The sequence below is a fragment of the Lissotriton helveticus genome, chromosome 1_1, assembly GCF_964261635.1.
Source record: "Lissotriton helveticus chromosome 1_1, aLisHel1.1, whole genome shotgun sequence".
NCBI lineage: Eukaryota > Metazoa > Chordata > Amphibia > Caudata > Salamandridae > Lissotriton > Lissotriton helveticus.
The window spans coordinates 1,011,360,672-1,011,378,615 of NC_136057.1; the positions used below are offsets into that span (position 1 = coordinate 1,011,360,672).

The following is a 17,944-nucleotide window of genomic DNA, read 5'->3' on the forward strand; positions in this document are numbered from 1 at the left end:
CCCAAAAACACCCTTACTTTAATTCGATGTACACACACTTGCCTTCTATATACTTACCCTTTAGTTGCAAAGGCATGCATGGTAAAGCCTATAGTGTAAATAAGAACAATTCCCAACAGGTATCAATTGGAAGACAGTTTCAACAGGTGTATGCAATATGCATTACAAAAGGAAGAAATAAGGAGTCACTGCAATTTTTTGAAAAAATAGGGGTATTATTCACCACTTTAAGAGCATGGCGGGTCTGTTGCAAAGTCATACAGTTAAACAGCACTGTACAGATCAAATCGTGTGACAACCCGGTGGCTCTTGGTGAAGGTGATATATACATAAATATATACAGTGAATAGTAGTGGTAGTGCAAGTGCTGGGGTGAAACAGCGTGGTCGGCGCGTTGTGACAATGGGTGAAATTTACAAAGTAATGGCTCCAAGGATCAAGTTGTAATCACTTAAAACAAGAATGAGTCAATTTTCAGGAGTACAAAACATAAAGGGCGCCATAAAATTAAGCTGTGTGGTCGACGGCGTTTCGATCCCCGTCAGTCGGGATAGTCATCAGGACTGGGTTGTCGGGGGAACAGTGATGTCCACCCAAGGCAGAGTCGTGCGGGTGGAGGGGCTGGTATGTCGGGTCCAATGCTGAATAGCGATTTGGATGGCTTGAAGCAGCGGGGGTAATCGGCGTCTGATTGAATCAAGACGTCGGGGCGACTATCGCGAAATGCTGCGGCTGGCAATGAAAGCGGGAGGCTAAGCTCCCGCTTTCATTGCCAGCCGCAGCCTTTCGCGATAGTCACACGATTTGATCTGTACAGTGCTGTTTAACTGTATGACTTTGCAACAGACCCGCCATGCTCTTAAAGTGTATGGTAAAGCCTATAGGCATATGCGTGGTAAAAACATGCGTGGTAAAAACATGCGTGGTAAGGCATTACGTTATTATAATTGCGTGGTAAAGGCTGTAATCCTTCAATATTTATAGCCCCTCCCAACAACATAACTACTTGGATCCAGAACACTCAAAAATAAAATGTGTGCACTTAAGCAACCCCTGCATATCTAGGTAATGCTCTGAATGTACTACACTGAACACAATACATCTGCATATGCAACAGCCCACTCCCTTCCATTACACACCAACATTGAAAGTATACTTTACTTTTCACATCAAAATAATTTTAGAGAAGGCTACGTTTAGGGCAGCTTATGGAGCATCCTTGGGAGTACCTTTCATAGAGTGGCTCCTGTTCCACATGCTTGATCATAGATTTCCAAATAAGGATAATGGCATGCACAAATATATCACTAACTTTCAGCATGTTCTGTTATATCATTGTTACTTGCAAGCATGTCAAACACTTTCAATAAAAATTTAAATTAATGAAATATGCCAATTGCAGCAGCTTGTCCTAGGGTGTGAAAGAATTTTCTAGTCCCATCAGCACACATCGCTAAGACCGCTTGCATTGCAGATACCATTACAAATTACACAGGAAGCTTCCCCACTAACCACCAGGTGCCTGCCCATGTGAGAAGTAAACAGACAGGCGGACTCTTACACAGACACGCACACTTTCAGTGTCCAACACCCAACTCTGGTTCGACTAATTCATATCTTTATATAAGATGTGAGCTACAAAGTGAACCATGGTTTGTTACACAAAATACTGTTTTTTATTGCCAATTTAAGTTACTTTCTACCAAAAGCAAATGCAAGAAACGCACAATGATATCAAAGACTGTTGGTGCAAGTAGATTTCCCCAGACACTCACCATTCCCACCAACCACCTGTAGCTCAGGGTATTTCTGTTTGATGTAATGGATCATGTTAATCTGATACACTGAATTTCCCTGAGATGAGTCCTGAAAAAATGGCAAAAATATGAAAGTTAGAATGAAAAATAAATCAAGTTTAACAATGTAGAGATGAGGAGTTATTGACTGACAACTTAATACTGAGAATGAGCATAGAGAGACCATTAACTTTTTTTGTAACCATTTCTACCACCCAGCCTCCACAAATGGCTCTCTGCTTCACCAGTGTACAGCCAAATGCCCATCGTGACAACACGTACTACAGGGGGAAAAAAAGACAATGTACCCCTCTTTTTTTTTTTACTAAGCACAATGCCGCCAAGGTAGAAAAAATATATATAGAATTATAAAGTCACCTAAAATGTAGACTATTTATCAGAACAAACACTTTACTACATAAAGGACCAGACCTCTGAAACTCAACAAGCTGAACCCGGAGTGGATCTCTAAAAAGGAAATAAATGCATCTTGCACTGCTTTAATTAAATCCAGTAGACAGATAGACAAACAAACATGATGGACATCAATAAAAAGTGTCACAAGCGATTATTATTGCGCCTTCGAAAAGAAAAAAAATAGGGGAGCCTGACCAAAGGGTAAACAGAACACTCTTGCAAGTGAACCAGAACTTAGGCTTTAATAAAGTTTGAAGAAAAAGAGGAGACACACTAAGCCCCAATCAAATGGGTGGTCATTATCAAGCAGTGTCAGAGGAAGATTTATACAATTTAAAAAAAAAAAAACACTTGTAGGTAGGCGATCACAAAAGCAAAGGTTGGGTACGAAGCATGAGAGTGAATACAATTGAGGAGTGAATACAATTGAGAACAATACAGACGAAAAAACGTCATCAAATCTGAACTGTAAAAAAGTTCTGAAAAAGGACTTCAGAAAATTGTGGTTAAATAATTTGTAACCAATGTCTCTCTCATCAGTATCCATCGGGAAGTTCCACTTGGAACACTTTGCACTTAATGGCCTACCTCACACAATTCCAGAATCATACAACTTTTCCCCCATCAAAAGTAGCTTTGCACACTTTTCCCGAACTTCAGCAGCTGAAAGACACGACAGCCACCATATTCGTCTCCCTCCTTGCTATTCTTTAAGAAATTCGGGGGGGGGGGGCGGGGGGGAGGCATGAAGGCTACACTAGAGGTAAACTATTTCAGCAGGCAGACATTCCTGCTAAGGGAAGTAGCTTCAAAATAATCTTCAGACTTGAAACATTCAAGTGGTTTATCAATCAAAAGTTCCAATCTCAGTTATTTAGAAATAGGCGACACCTACAACGTTTAAGGTGTTAAAAAGCCTCATGTTCCATACCTAGACATCTTTTCTAGTTTAGCCGCTTCCAGGTAGTTGTCAAGGCAATAAAAGCGGCGAGGAAACTAGGAGCATTGGCAGCAGGTGTAATAGTAGCTCGAGGTTTCGAAGGGTGTGGAGTACGCTGTACTTCGCTCAGCCTGTCTTTAGCTTCATTAAGAAGATCTCCGGTCTCGGGAGCAATGGAATAGTTGTCTAGACATACAGACGTGTGTCGCCGAATCATTTACCACAGGGTGGGAGAGCAGTCGGGTGAAACACCCGGGAGACCGCTGTATCAAGTTTCCTGTAATTCTTAGCAAACTCGTTTACTGTTTACGCGGTTTAGTGACGAGTCGAGATTAGTCCTACTTCAACATATAGGTGCCAAGAGGGCACGTAACGGGTGAACACGGCGCGTTATGAAAACTGTGTAGCACGACACACTTCCCAAACCAGTGCATACGAGCATGTTAGAAACCAACCATGTTTATAACGTATCATCAGATGGCATAGTTTGTATTTTCCTGCCATCTAGTGGTTCAATCCTGCATAGTTCAATTACTTACACCAGTCTGTAATGACAATCGGAACGCTGGGAGGCAGGCTCTGAGGACACGGACAGGAAGCAATCTAAGGCTTTTAGTCAAACCATTCTTCGGGCTGTTTTATGAAGCGTCCGCCTTATGCAATCAGTACATTGTCTCCCAGCATCTTTACTTCATAGGCTGCCTGGGCAGCATGCATGTGACTGACAAATGAAAAGCTGCAAACTCAGTATTGCCGGAAGCAACACGTTCTACAGAGCACTCAAGTGCTTTGTTTAAAGACGATTTAAGCATACGAGGTATGACGCTATTGTGCCGTTCGCCTGAGGTCATTTAGTATTGCAACAGATCAAATCCTGGGCCTCTTGGCAAATGTCTGCAACTATCGGCAGCTGGCGTGGCACGTGTACTCTAATAGAGGAGAAGGCAAGCACCCAATAAGGCACGGGATGACCTGCGTATATTAAACCAAAAGGACAACGCCGGCCGTTCTCACCTGAACAAGGTTTCTATGGTTAAACCTAAAGAGATCTAATAATACTCAGGGAAAAGACAATAGTTTTACCTGTTTGAACCGGAAAAAAAGAAAACGGGCTGGACATGCGTCCTTTGTTGTGGAAACTGCTGCGGCTGCAATTGATGGCTGTAAGCATGCAGCACTTGCACAAAGAACGCCACGATCTTAGGTGGTTAGGAGGCACCGACCCTAAAACGCGCTGGGATGCCTATCCGCCCCTGCCTGAGGCAAAGATTAAGGCCAAAGTCGAGAGGCCATCAGGCCTCCTTTTGATGGAGTATTCTGAGTGGAAGCGGCCTGGAACTTCACAATGACTTTTCTTCTAACCTACTAAAGAGATCCTTTTGACTTTGCTCAATCCCGGTGTATACATACGTGCAATGCACTGTAAAAATGACAGATGTGTGGTCTATCCCAGTATTTAAACAAATAACTATTTACAAAGCACTATTTTATTTCTTGTATAGCACTACTCATCCCAATACAGGGTGTCCGAGCATTTTACGTAACACACATTATACATTGACAATAAATCATGTAAGTGTGTAAATCAATGTACAAGATGTTATATGCAGCAGTGAGGGCTACAAGGTGTGGGAGTCTCATGTCCTTCATAGATTATTGTGCTATATTAGAAGGATTTCATTTTATGAACTGTAAGTAACAAAAGTATCGGTTAAAAGCAGTAACTCACTTCCCTAGGTACATAAAATAAAAATCGCTCATGTAATATGTGATTTGAAGGAGGCGCGTTAACTTTCTATACTACTTTGAGCCAAATTTGGGACTACACAAACACCGATCCCTCCAACAAATGTGTTAACCTCCAGAGTCCTCACCATTATGATTATTCCCCGAGATTTACTGGGCACCTTTGCAGACGATGACTTAACCCCTTAAATATTTAAAAATGCAGACTTTCCAATCAACTAAGCAGAACAGATCTACTACTATGCTTCTCCTTGTTGCCAATTTCTTTGAGGCAGAGCTAAAAAAAAATATATATATTTTATTTGAGGCCCAGATTTTGCATTGGGGTTGGGTCACTTCTTTGGCACAACCAACGCTAAATCTCATTTGTTACATCTCAGTGAGCTTAAATGTGCTCATGATATACCTGATAAACATGCGTGAAGTCTTAATATTGGATGTCACTTCTTGTGATGTCATTTCTTGTGAGTTCACTTCCTGTGATGCCATGTACAATGCAATGCGTTGTGAAGGAATGCAATGAGGTCACTAGCATACCGTCCAACTTGGGAAGTGCCCCCACTTCTTTTTTTAGGACTTTTTCCCTGTCCAAAGCAGGTAGGTAACTTAAGTTGTGGGCAGCACTCGTTCGGTCCAACCCTGGCACCAGCACTCATTGTAGGAAGCTGGCTCTTTGTATGATATGGGGAGTATAACATACGGGTTCACCCAAATATAGTCACTGGGACCTGGGTATTATCAGTACTGAGAGAAAGGGGTCCCAGTGTATGGTCATTAATTGTCACAGTTCAAATAAAAATAAAGGAACAGTAAATCAAGCTACACCGTTTTATTCACCATGTAGCTGTATGTTCAGTATCATATCTTGAATTCACAATTTACAAAGGCTGTAAGGAGCCCCAAAGGAGAAGGGAAGGAAGTGAAGGTGAGGATGGAATAGAAGGAAGTAGTGACAATAAAAACAACAACCAATTGGCACAATTATATCTGTCCGTTAATTTGAATATATAAACTAACACAAGACCAACGGTTCATTAAATCTCTTGTTTGGAGATCATACTTCACAAAATACATGAATGTTATAATGGTGGCGTGAAGTTGATGATTCAGAAACAATTGAGGTGAGACGCAAGCTTCGTAGACCTCGGATTCAGTCCGTCCTTGTACGTGGTGCCGGCGGCTCCGACAACGGTTGAACGTGGACAAGGTCCCGTGAAGTCTGCCTGCGGAGTCTCCGTGACCCCCACATGTGATACGTTTCTTCCTTATCGTCTACGCCATTTCGAATAAACAGAGGACTTATCATCTCTGGCACACCATGATCTGAAATACATCTGTGATGTCCACCTGCATTCGGTAGACCGAAAAAGAGCGACAATTGATTTTGGTTGTCTGCCCCCTCCCTGTCATGATGAAGACCCCGCAGCAAGGGTAAACCCATTTCCTGCAACCTAGAGGGTCGAAACGTCGACAATTGTTTCTGAATCATCAACTTCACGCCACCATTATAACATTCATGTATTTTGTGAAGTATGATCTCCAAACAAGAGATTACAGCCTTTGTAAATTGTGAATTCAAGATATGATACTGAACATGACCCAGAATTCTTAGCCATAAGATAGGCGTGGTCTTATCCTGAATAAAGAAAGAGGACCCAGAATTCTCAGCCTAAAGAAAAGAAAGGCGCGGTCTCATCCTGAATAAAGAAGGTGTGTGTGTTAAGCACGCAATGTCGAGCCTTTGAGAAAGAAGCACTCCAGCTTTGAAACGCGTCAGGCGCCATCGACGACTACCGCTGCCTACAGCTTTCTGCACATTAAGAGCAACTTTGGCCAATAAAGGACTTACCTCCGATCAGTGTTTGAGTGCGTTCCTGCCGAAGGGGCAATTGGAGCATGATATATATATATAAAACATGTTGCAGCGTGACCAAGGGCTTTTTGCTCGAAACGCGTCGCTGGTTCTGTTCTTAAATAAAAATTACCATCTTGCTGATTCTGTTGGTCCGGTCCTCATTCATTGCTGGCGTGGAGGCGGTGTCTGCGAGCGCAGAGCAAGCTGAGGAGGAGCTTTGTCTTCATATATATATATATATATATATTTTTTTTTTTTGTGTTTTGTAGCTATTTTTAGGAAAATAAATATGCATTTCATGGATACATTCCAATATATTTGATAGCCAATTGATATTTCTATGGGTTCTCACATACAAATCTTAAAAATACATAACAAACACATAGACGAGCAGAAGACAAAGAGTGATGGAGGCAACGTGGTAGGTAACACACAGGCAAAACTGGTGGGTGACACACTAAGCGCGTTTCGGCTTGGAAGCCTTCATCAGGTGACCAGTCTTTGGCACTACAATTTAAAAACATGTATATATATTTGAATAATAAAATTGGAATAAAACACACTTATTTAGTTGGTGACAAGTCTGTATGTAGTGGGTACAAGATATAGATGCATTGGTCTATTTAGGTTCATTCACTAGTTATATACCTTTTCAAATTAGACATTTCTCCACTATGTATAGTTAGTGTATCTTTATATAGGGGTCCCCTACTTCCTAAACAAGGAATGTAGTTGATCAAAAGGTGTCCCAATGAGCCTCGAGATCCCAAGCTGGTGCAAGTGTATGGGGAATTACTCTCAAGTCTGTCCATAAACGCTTTAATGACTGGTATTTTAAATAAAGATACATGTTGTCAAGTTTGTAGACAGGCTGCAATGGCTGCAAGATGTAAGTGTATTGAAGTGTAGGCCAGACATGAGTTTTTTAAATGCAGGAGATAAAATATGACAGTTGGTATTGGCTCATATAATACAGCGTAGCATTTACTAGTTGTAGGCCTACGAGCTTCTTTAAGAATATCCAGACGCTGCTGTGGAAGGTTTAGAAGCCCAAATTCTATGACTTCAGGAGCCATATGGCAAGGTTCATTTCCTTGGGATTAGGATGTCTGATTTAGTCATGGTTCTGTGTGAGAAGGACCAGGTTGGGGGAAAGTTTCTTGTGGGAAACTTGTGAGAGTTCCTATAGTGTGGTGAATCATGGTTGACGAGCCCAGGTTGGAGCTATTATTAGGGAGAGGGTGATTTGCCTGAGCTTTCTGACCATAAATGGAAGTAGTGGAAAAGCGTAGGCAAATATCCCGGACCAGTTCATTCATAGAGCATTTCCCTTGGATAGTGGTTGTGGGAACCTGGGCGTGAAGTTTGGCCTTTTTGTGGTGTTGCGTACAGGTTTATTTGGGAAAACCCCACTTGTGAAAGTATGGTAGGAGGACCTTGGGGGTGGAGTTCCCTTTCAAAAACTTGTTGCTGCATCCGGCTGAGGAAGTCTGCAACTTGATTGCTTGTCCCTGGTACGTGTTCTGCTAGTAGGTGAAGGTTGTGATGTAAATCAAAGTGCCAGATGGTATGGGCTAGGCAAGATAATTGTACCAAATGAGTCCCTCCCTGTTTCTGAAGATAGTACATGGTTGTCTGTCTGGATCAGGACAACCTAGTCTAGTAGGTCAGTTAGGAATGCTTTCAATGATAGTTGAACAGCTTGTAGAACTAGGTAATCGATATGGAGACCTTGGTGTTTGGGATCCCATATACCTTGAATCGTAAGATCCTGAAGGTGAGGCCTCCCCCAACCAGTCAGGGAAGCATCCGCTGTGAGAAAGGCAGAGAGAACTGGGTCTAAAAACAGCTACCACTTGGACAGGATTTTGAGTTTTGCCACTGCAGAGTGATGTGTGTGTCTGTATATCAACACTAGATCATGCAGTTGACCATGTGTGTCCATTGATGTGAGACATTCTTGCAGCAGTCTCATATGTAGACAGGCATATGGGACTACCGCGATGCAGGATGCCATCATGCCTAAAAGGAGCAGGACTGTCCCACCTGATTAGTAGCCCGGTTTGAAACTGTTGGGCTAGTGTTTCAATGTTTTGTTGTCTGGCTGTATTTGGGTATGCTAACCTCAACTGCACATTTAGTATGGCTCCTAAATACGGTTGAATCTGTAACGGTTTCAGGTACGATCTTTGCACGTTTATGGTAAAGCCTAGACAATGCAGTACAGTGAGTGTTTTTGTGTATATTGGTTGCAAACGTGGGAGCTGTTGGTTTTTATAAGCCAATCGTCCAAGTAAGGAAGTGAGTGAATGTTTTAACGGTGCAGATGTGCTGCAACAGTGCAGATGTGCCGTTACCACTGCAAGCATTTTGTGAATACCTGTGGGGCAGTGGAGACTCTGAAGGGAAGCACTTTGAATCGATAGTGCTGTTCCTGGAAGACAAACTGTAGGTATTTGTGGTGAGCCAGATATATAGTTATATGAAAGTAGGCGTCCTTTAGGTCTACTGTGGACATGAAATCGCCTTTTTGTAGCAATGGTATTACTTCCTGAAGGGTGACCATGTGGAAGTGTTCTGTTGGGATGTAGTGATTTAGGGACCTAGAGTAGAGGATGGTTCGCAGTGGGAAGTCAGTTTTGGAAATTAGATAATATAGTGAATATACTCCGTTTCTTGATGTCGATTGGACTGGCTCTATGGCTCCTTTGAGTAAGTGAACTATTATCTCTTGTTTGAGCAGTGCTTGGTGCTGTATGTAAAGTTTGTGCTTACGGGGTGGAATATTTGGAGTTGTGAATAGCTCCAGACAGTAAACATGTTGCGTAATGTCCAACACCCATTGATCTGTTGTAATGTATTGCCATTCTGGGAAGAAGTTTTGTTGACGTCCAGACAGATGTTCGATAATCAGGGGGAATACTGAGGAAGTCAGTGTTTGGAGGTAGTAGCTGCGGTAAGGGTAGCATTTCCGCATCTGCAGCAAATGAAATTATTTCCCATATATGTGCCCCAATAGAATCCTCTAGAGGTTAATGGCTGGCCTTAGTTTGTACATGAGCAGGGCCGGACTAGCCTGGCCATTTAAATTTTATTTATTTATTTTAAAGGTTTTATATAGCGCTGGCTAGACCCGGAGGTATCGGAGCGCTTTACATGAGTATCAGATCATGGTTACAGGTTACATCGTTACAAAGGTTACACAGTTATTAAAGCATGGCAACATAGTTACTTGCAAGGTCAATATAAAATAATAAGCACAAATATGTAAGGGGAAAAGCAGGCACGGGGAGAGATTCAGGGGAGGGGGTAGGAGCAGGGGAAGTAGATAGAAAACGAAAGGCGGGAAAGAGGAGGGGAGGGTGAGAGACACCGTATGGAGAGAGGAGGGGAGGGGCGACGGGGACAGAAACCGGTAGATGAGTCAAAGCAACGCCCAAAGTCCAGTAAGCTGTGATCCCAGGGGAAGTGGTATCACTTCCCTATCTCTGTTGAGAGAGGCTCCACTTACGCAGTGGACTCTCTCAGAGGGGTCTCTGAGACTCCAAGGCCTACATTTTTTTTTAAACTCTTTTTTTAGTGACTGCAGTGAAAACTTACACTTCAATTTTCGCCCCTATATCACATATGGTAAGTATCAGTCTCTTGAAGAAACTCCTTGAACAAGGAGGAGCAGAGTAATTTTCATCATCATCAGAGGCCTGTTTCATACACAGACTATGTTTCATAAGTCTTCCTTATGTACATCATTATCAGTATCAAAACAAATGAACATCCCCCCCCCACCCCAACACCCCCCTCCCAATTCCCACCCTCTCCTGGTCGCTTCGGAATCATCTAGGTGACTCCCTCGGGGCAAGCAATAAAGACTGTCAATTTGCAGCGTCAAGGTGTAATTATCATGTGCACCTTCTTGTGGACGGGGCACCCTCCCAGCCAAATTCCTCCACCTCGGGCTAACTGTTGTGACCCTGCCACCTGAGAGATGATCAAGTCTAGCCCCTCCAATTTCAGTATCATCGTATCCCACTCCATCGCTATGGGTTGTTTCCTATGACCTCTCTCCTCCTCCCTCCTTAAGGCCGCTCCTTCCGCACAACCCCATTGTACTAGATCCGATTGCCATGCAGTTAACCTAGGGGGCCTGGGGGACTTCCATCTCATCGTTATGTTCCTAATCGCCAGAATGAGGGCCAAGTCTAGGAATTTCAACGTAACCTTCAATGTCTTAGATCTTTTACGTACCCCTAACAAACAATACAACGCTTCCACCGGAACCGGTAATTGTGTAACAGAATGGAGCTCCTGGTATAGATCGGCCCAGTAGCTTCGTAATCGTGGACAAGACCACAGCATGTGAATGAAATCAGCGTAATCTCCCTGACAACGGAGGCAGCAATATGGAGAGTTTGGAAACATACGATGTATCCGCTTGGGGGTTTAGTATGCCCTGTGGAGCACCATCGCCTAAATAAATCTAAATTTAGCATTACGCGGGGACACAGTCAAAATATCGAGTTGTAAATATCGAAGGTAAAGAATATCGATGTCAAGAATATCGTTGGACAGAATATAGACACTAAGGTAAGTAATATCGATTTTTTTTTATATCGATGTAAGTAATATCGAAGTCAGTAATATCAATATCACATATATCGATGTTAGTAATTTCGATGTTACTAATATCTATATTTGTACTATTGTTATGTATTTTAGTATGTATTTAATATGTATGTGTTATATGTTTTTTTGTCAAGTATTTTACTTGTTTTAAGTTATATGTGAACTATTTTCATATATTTATAATGTTATTTTTAAGTCAATTTTATGTTTTAGTACCGGAGCGGGTTGTGGGTTTATAGGGGAATAGGGTGGGAAGTAATTTAATTATATTAAATAATTAACTTTTTAGGAATTATAAATTAATTTTAATTAATTTTTGCGTTTAAGTTCTGTAGCGGGTAGTGGGTTTATAGGGGAATTGGGTGGGAAGTATTTTAATTGTAATTAAGTAATGAATTATTTTTATTTATTGGTATTGATAATTTATGTATTTTTAATTAATTATTAATTGGCAATTAATAATTTTAATTTGTAATTAATTGTTTAATTGGTAATTAATATTTATGATTAATTTATTTAATTGGTAATTAATGTTTGTAATTGGTAGTTAATATTTGTAATTGGTAATTAATGTATTTAATTTGTAATTAATTTTTGTAATTGGTAATTCATTTATTTAATTTGTAATTAAAAAAAATTATTGGAAATTATTTGTAAATAATTGGTAATTAATGTGTTAAAAAGTCTTTTTTGGTATACAAATACTTTTGTTTAATGTTTTTTAATTGGTAATCAATTAATAATATTGGTTTTGTTTTTTACAGTATTTTATTGCTTAATATTTATTATTTGGTAACTATTATTTATTAATTGATATTTATTGGTAATTTATTGTTAATTATTTATTCAAATCTATTTTTTGGTTTATATTAATGGGTATTTTGAAATGATGTTTAGTAATTTAAAAAGTAAAATATTAATACATTTACATATAAAAATTATTGCTAAGTATGTATATTTAATTTTTAGGGTATCTAATGCTTTACTTACTGTTGTACTCTCTGGAGTGGGAATAGTAATTTTTACCCCTACGCTATCCAACGCTTTCCCTACTGTTGCACTCTCTGGAGTTGGAATAGTAATTTTTACCCCTACGCTATCCAACGCTTTCCCTACTGTTGCACTCTCTGGAGTGGGAATAGTAATTTTTACCCCTACGCTATCCAACGCTTTTCCTACTGTTGCACTCTCTGGAGTTGGAATAGTAATTTTCACCCCTACGCTATCCAGCGCTTTCCCTACTGTTGCACTCACTGGAGTTGGAATAGTAATTTTTACCCCTACGCTATCCAATGTTTGCTTTACTGTTTCACTCTCTGGAGTGGTAATAGTAATTTTTATCTCTATGCTATACAATGTTTTCCCTAATTTTGCATTTTTTGGAGTGGGAATAGTAATTTAAAATTGTACGCTATCCAATGTTTTTAATACTGTAGTTTTTTGGGACTTTAAATAGTAGTTCTGTTTATTATTTAGAGAATTTAGATATTGTATTAGGTTATTCATTTTAAGTATATTTAATTTTTTTAATTTATTAAAAATAATTATTCACTTTTTATGTAATTATTTTATGTGTGGAGATCTATTTGTAATTTATAGTATTTTGAAATAATTTATAAGTAATTAAAGTAATTATTAAAATGTATTATTAAGTAAATATAGAATATATATTTTACATATGTGTTTAATTAATGTTATATTATTATATATCTATTTATTAATTTTAAACATTAAACATTTTTAACAATGTTTATTTTATTTATAAGTATTATTTACTTTATTTTACACATTATATTTTAACAGCTATAAAACGATATTTTTAATTACAATATTTTTAACATCGATATTTTTGTTTCGATATTTTTGTACTTACCATGTTGTAGATAGGATGTCGATATACTGCCCTTCGATATTCCAGCGTCAATGTTTCTGTATGTCGATATTTTGTCTGTCGATATTCTGTCATAGATCCCATTACGCGATACTCTTTTTGGGTGCTCTAGTATAAACTGCCACGCATTATCTGTTAATTCCGATTCGGAATCCTGAGCCCTGGTCATCCTAAGGGTCGTGAGCAGAATCGCTGCATGTTCCCTAATCCCGGTGTGTAACCAGCGTACAAGGTGTCCCCCCGCCCCTATATAATACAACAAGTAAACCAATTTGTGTTGTGTAGGCTCGAGTCGTAATGGTGCCCATGTGTTCCTAATGTAGTGTGACACAGTGGCATGTAATAGGTATAATCTTGGAGGAGCCCCCGTGATCTGCATGAAGGAGTCGTGATCCAACATCGTCTCGTCGCCAAAAAAAAGCACCTACCTCTTCAATCCCGTTTTCCGTCCAGAGCCGTAACGCATGTCATGCAAGTCTACCCTGCAGTGCTGGAATGCCCAACAATGGAATATTCGCAGCATATGGCGGTACTGCTGTCGTATACGACAGGGCTTTCTTCCAGCATATTAATGCTGTGTGCAGGAGGGGAGAGCAGTTCAGGGAAATTAGGGCCTTCGGTAATAATAAAGAGTGGAGTTCCCCGCGGTCAAGACGTTCTTTCGTAAAATCAATCTCATGTAGGTTCCTGCCTGTGGTCCAATATGAAAGCCATTGAAGTTGGCTGGCATAATAGTAGCCCCTAAAGTCCGGTACACCAAGTCCCCCCAACCTAGTCCCTAATTGGAGTTTACGCAAACTAATAACTCTCCGACCAGCGCCCCAGATAAGGCTGATCAAGAGAGTATTTATTGCATTAAAAATAGATTGGGGAAGAATCACTGGTATATTCACAAAATAATACAATAGGCAGGGGAGCATAATCATTTTGGAGATAGTGACTCTGCCCATGACGGACATGGGTAATGAAGTCCAAAATCCCACGCTACCGCGGAGCCGTGTAATGGCACGTTTGATGTTACCATCTATTTGGTCCTCTGGCAACCTATACACCTGTATGCCCAAATATTTAAAGGATGCAGGGGCCACTGGAATCGGATACATTCCAAAACGTATATGGAAGGAGTGCAGTCCTTCCCTAAAGAAGAAACCAACCGATTTTCCCAGATTAATCCCTAGGCCCGACACTAGTTCAAATTGCTTAAAGATGTTAGAGATTGCAGCATGATCTGCCTCTAGGTCCCGTAGGTACAACAGGAGATCATCAGTGTAGATAGATATCAAGTGGTGTGTCCCCCCTACTGGGATGCCCACCTGGTCCATGGTGTCCCGAAGTGTCAAGGCGAGAGGTTCCAGGGCCAGTACGAAAAAATAAGGGACAAGGGACAACCCTGTTGAATGCCCCTGTGCACTGTGTAGCGTTCTGAGATATGTCTACCTGTACGCGCCCTAGCTGTAGGATTAGTATATAATAAACTTCTCCAGCGCATGAAGGCGCCTGGAAAGCCGAAGCGTTTCAGAGATTCGAACATGAAAGACCAGGACAGAGTCGAATGCCTGTTTCAAATCAAGCGCTATACAGTCTGCCTGCGGAAAGTCATGAGGCGTGGCCGACATTAATGCATGCAGTCTACGCGTGTTCGGCGATGTACTACGCCCCGGAAGGAAACCACAATGGTCCTGATGTATAAGTGTGGTGAGATGGGATTGTATGCGCATGGCTAGGGCCTTACTAAGGATTTTATATTCCGTTGAGAGCAAGGAAAGAGGTCTATAATTAGAGCATCTCTAGTATTTCTCTGCCAGGCTTAGGTATAGATGTAACAAGTGCCTGCATAGTTGATTCCGGTAACTGGCCTTCCTCAAACAACTCTTTGTATACAATCTCGAGAACCGGTATAAGGATATCCGAGAAGGTCAAATAAAACTCTACCGGGAGCCCGTCCATGCCGGGCGTTTTATTAAGATTTAGGCTCTTGATCGCTGCACGTATCTCATGCTGTGTAATGGGGCCCTCGAGTGTCTTCTGTGTGTCATCTGTCAGAAAGGGAAGATCGCACAGGAATTCGGCAATTTGTAAGTTTCCTCCAGGCCGATGGGCGCATAGAGAATAGGCAAATGGTCGTAAAACGCCTGATTAACCTCCACTTGCGTACGGACCAAGGTACCCGCCGGGTTATTTACTTGGGTTATGATCGGTGGGTCTGGTTAATCACGTATCAACCGCGCCAGTAATGTGCCAGACCTATCAGCAACGGTATGTTGGCGACGTAAATATTCCTTGTAATCTATCGTCCGTAATGTTTCTAACAGATCTGCGTGCTCAATGTACCCCATCTGTAGGTCTCCCTTCTTCCAGGCTTGCCTCCCGTTCAAGGACCTTCAAACGGTCTTCCACCTCACAAAGTTTCTTATGAATCTCCTGCCTGGCCCCCACCAATTTTCTTATCGCCACCCCTCTGATCACGATTTTCATGGCATCCCAAACTACCAGGTTCGAGGAGGCGGAGTTCCAGTTTTCTCTGAAATAATCAGTGAGAACAACAGATAAAGATGCACAGAAAGGGGGATCCTCTAGGAGAGATGGGTTAAGTCTCCAGGTAGGCGCCGGCACCCTACCACAGAGAGGTGTAAGAGTTAAGGGCCTGTGGTCGGAGAATGTTTTTGCCAGATATTCTGATTTCTCTATGACTATCGATCGTGAACATAAGAAATGCTCAATTCTAGTGTGTAAATTGTGTAAAGGGGAATAGAAAGAATATTCCTTGTGGGTGGGATATAACCCACGCCATGTATCAGACAGCATCCAACCCTCCGCCCAGGAAGCAAAAAGGTCAGCCAGCCTGGTCTCTCCAGCGGCCTGTAGAGGGGGGTGTGACCTGTCCAGACTCAAATCCAATACCGCATTCCAATCCCCTCGCAACACCCAGGTGACCTCGACCCAGTCCGACAGTGCCAAACCAACTTTGTGTAAAAACCTGTCCTGATCATAATTCGGGGCATATATACTACCTAATACTATCAACATCCCGTCCAGTGTGCCCTTCACTAAAATATATCGGCCCTGATCATCCACCTTCCTCTCCACCTCTATAAATGGTGTCCCGTCACGGACCCATATTGTTGCTCCCCTAGAAAAGGCAGACTACGTTGTGGAATAGATCGTACTTCTCCACTTCTTTCTCAATTTATGTGACTGTGTCAGTGAGATGGGACTCATGAAGGAATGCAACCTGTGTGTGGTGTCTAAGGAGAAACAAGTGGATTCGATGACTCTTTTGGATTGCCCCCAATCCGCGCACATTCCAGGTAAGAAATTGGAATGTCCCTCCATTCTCAGCAATGTTTGTCCTCTAACTCGTGCAGGAGTACTTGTAGCCCCTTCGTGTTATCATATGCATGAAGCGACCAGGAGACCCTATACCCTGAAACCAAATCTGAAAAACAACCAAACTTGGCACAGCATGTGAACAACGCTGGGCCCAACATTAAAATATTAAACTTATCACTCCAGATTATGGTGCATACGCCAATGGGGGGATGGCCAAGCACTAGTACAGTCATTTCACCGTTCATGTCAAGCCCCGTTGGCTCAACGGCAGTCCATCCCGGGGGCAAAAATATAGGATGACTAGTGGTAAGGGAATGGGGATATGTCCTCAGAAAGACTAGGCGGTCATATGAGGGCTAGGCCTCAGCTAGGATCGGCACCCAGAACTAAAGGACAAGATCTAGATGTATATCTCCCACCGCCCCACGACAGACATCCACTTCCCAGTGCAATGTACGCAGTGGACCAGGATAAGCAATCAGAACAATAGCTATCTAGTGCTACATAAAGGATACCACGCATTATAACTCTGTGTCTCTATAGCAAGCCGGTCCGCCATCCTCTTTTATTGTCCAGTATATCAGCAGCAGCTCGGGCGTGATAGTGGGAACCAGGACGGCGCAGTGATCACAATCGGAATGAACCGTGCTGTCTTCTGAGTCCGTCACGATTTTCTCTGTATCCTCACGGAAGACACCAGCCATCACCAGCGCTCCTGGTTGGTCCTTTTTCTGTTTCTCCCGTGATCGTCCAGAACGTTCACTCCTCCCACCAGACACTGGGGATCCTCTATCCACCCGTCCGGAGTCATCTCCCGGGCCCTGGCCGGATCGCTCCTGAGTAGAGTCTTGGCTCCCGTCTATGCCCATCACCTCCAGCCATTCCTCAACATCCGAGGGACTTTCGAAAAAGTGTGTCTTCTTCTCGTGGATGACCTTGAGCCGGGCAGGGAAGAGGAATGCATACTTTAGCTTGGCCCTCTGTAGCCTCCTCCTCACTAGTTGGTACGAAGAACGCTGTTTCTGGACCATTGTTGTATAATCCGGATACAAGGACACTATGATTTTCAAATTGAATGAGGGACTTCTCTCGGGCCTTCTGCAACAAGACATCTCTATCCCGGTAATTAAGGATCTTCACTATCAGCGGACGGGACGGCCGGCCAGGTCTGGTTCGGCCAGTCGGGATCCTATGTGCTCGCTCCACACAGAAGTACGGTGACAATCCTTCAGCGGCATCGTGATCCCGGAACCATTGTTCCATAAAGTCCGCTGCACGAGATCCCTTGCATCGTTCCGGCCGGCCAATGACGCGTATATTATTGCGTTGATTTCTCCCCTCCGCAT

The 17,944-nt window shown here is 42.1% G+C and overlaps 1 protein-coding gene across 16 annotated transcripts in view; it reads right to left on the minus strand.

Moving 5' to 3' along the window:
- The window catches only part of IMPDH1 (inosine monophosphate dehydrogenase 1), a 378,440-nt gene that overhangs the window by 72,805 nt on the left and 287,691 nt on the right, over nucleotides 1-17,944 (minus strand). For all 16 annotated transcript variants that reach the window (XR_013607683.1, XR_013607684.1, XR_013607685.1 and 13 more), the window contains one exon: nucleotides 1,776-1,866. Coding sequence is in view for 7 of the 16 variants with exons in the window: in XM_078677710.1 (XP_078533836.1) it covers nucleotides 1,776-1,866 (91 nt within the window). In the remaining 9 variants the exon portion in view is untranslated. The remainder of the gene's footprint in view (nucleotides 1-1,775; nucleotides 1,867-17,944) is intronic.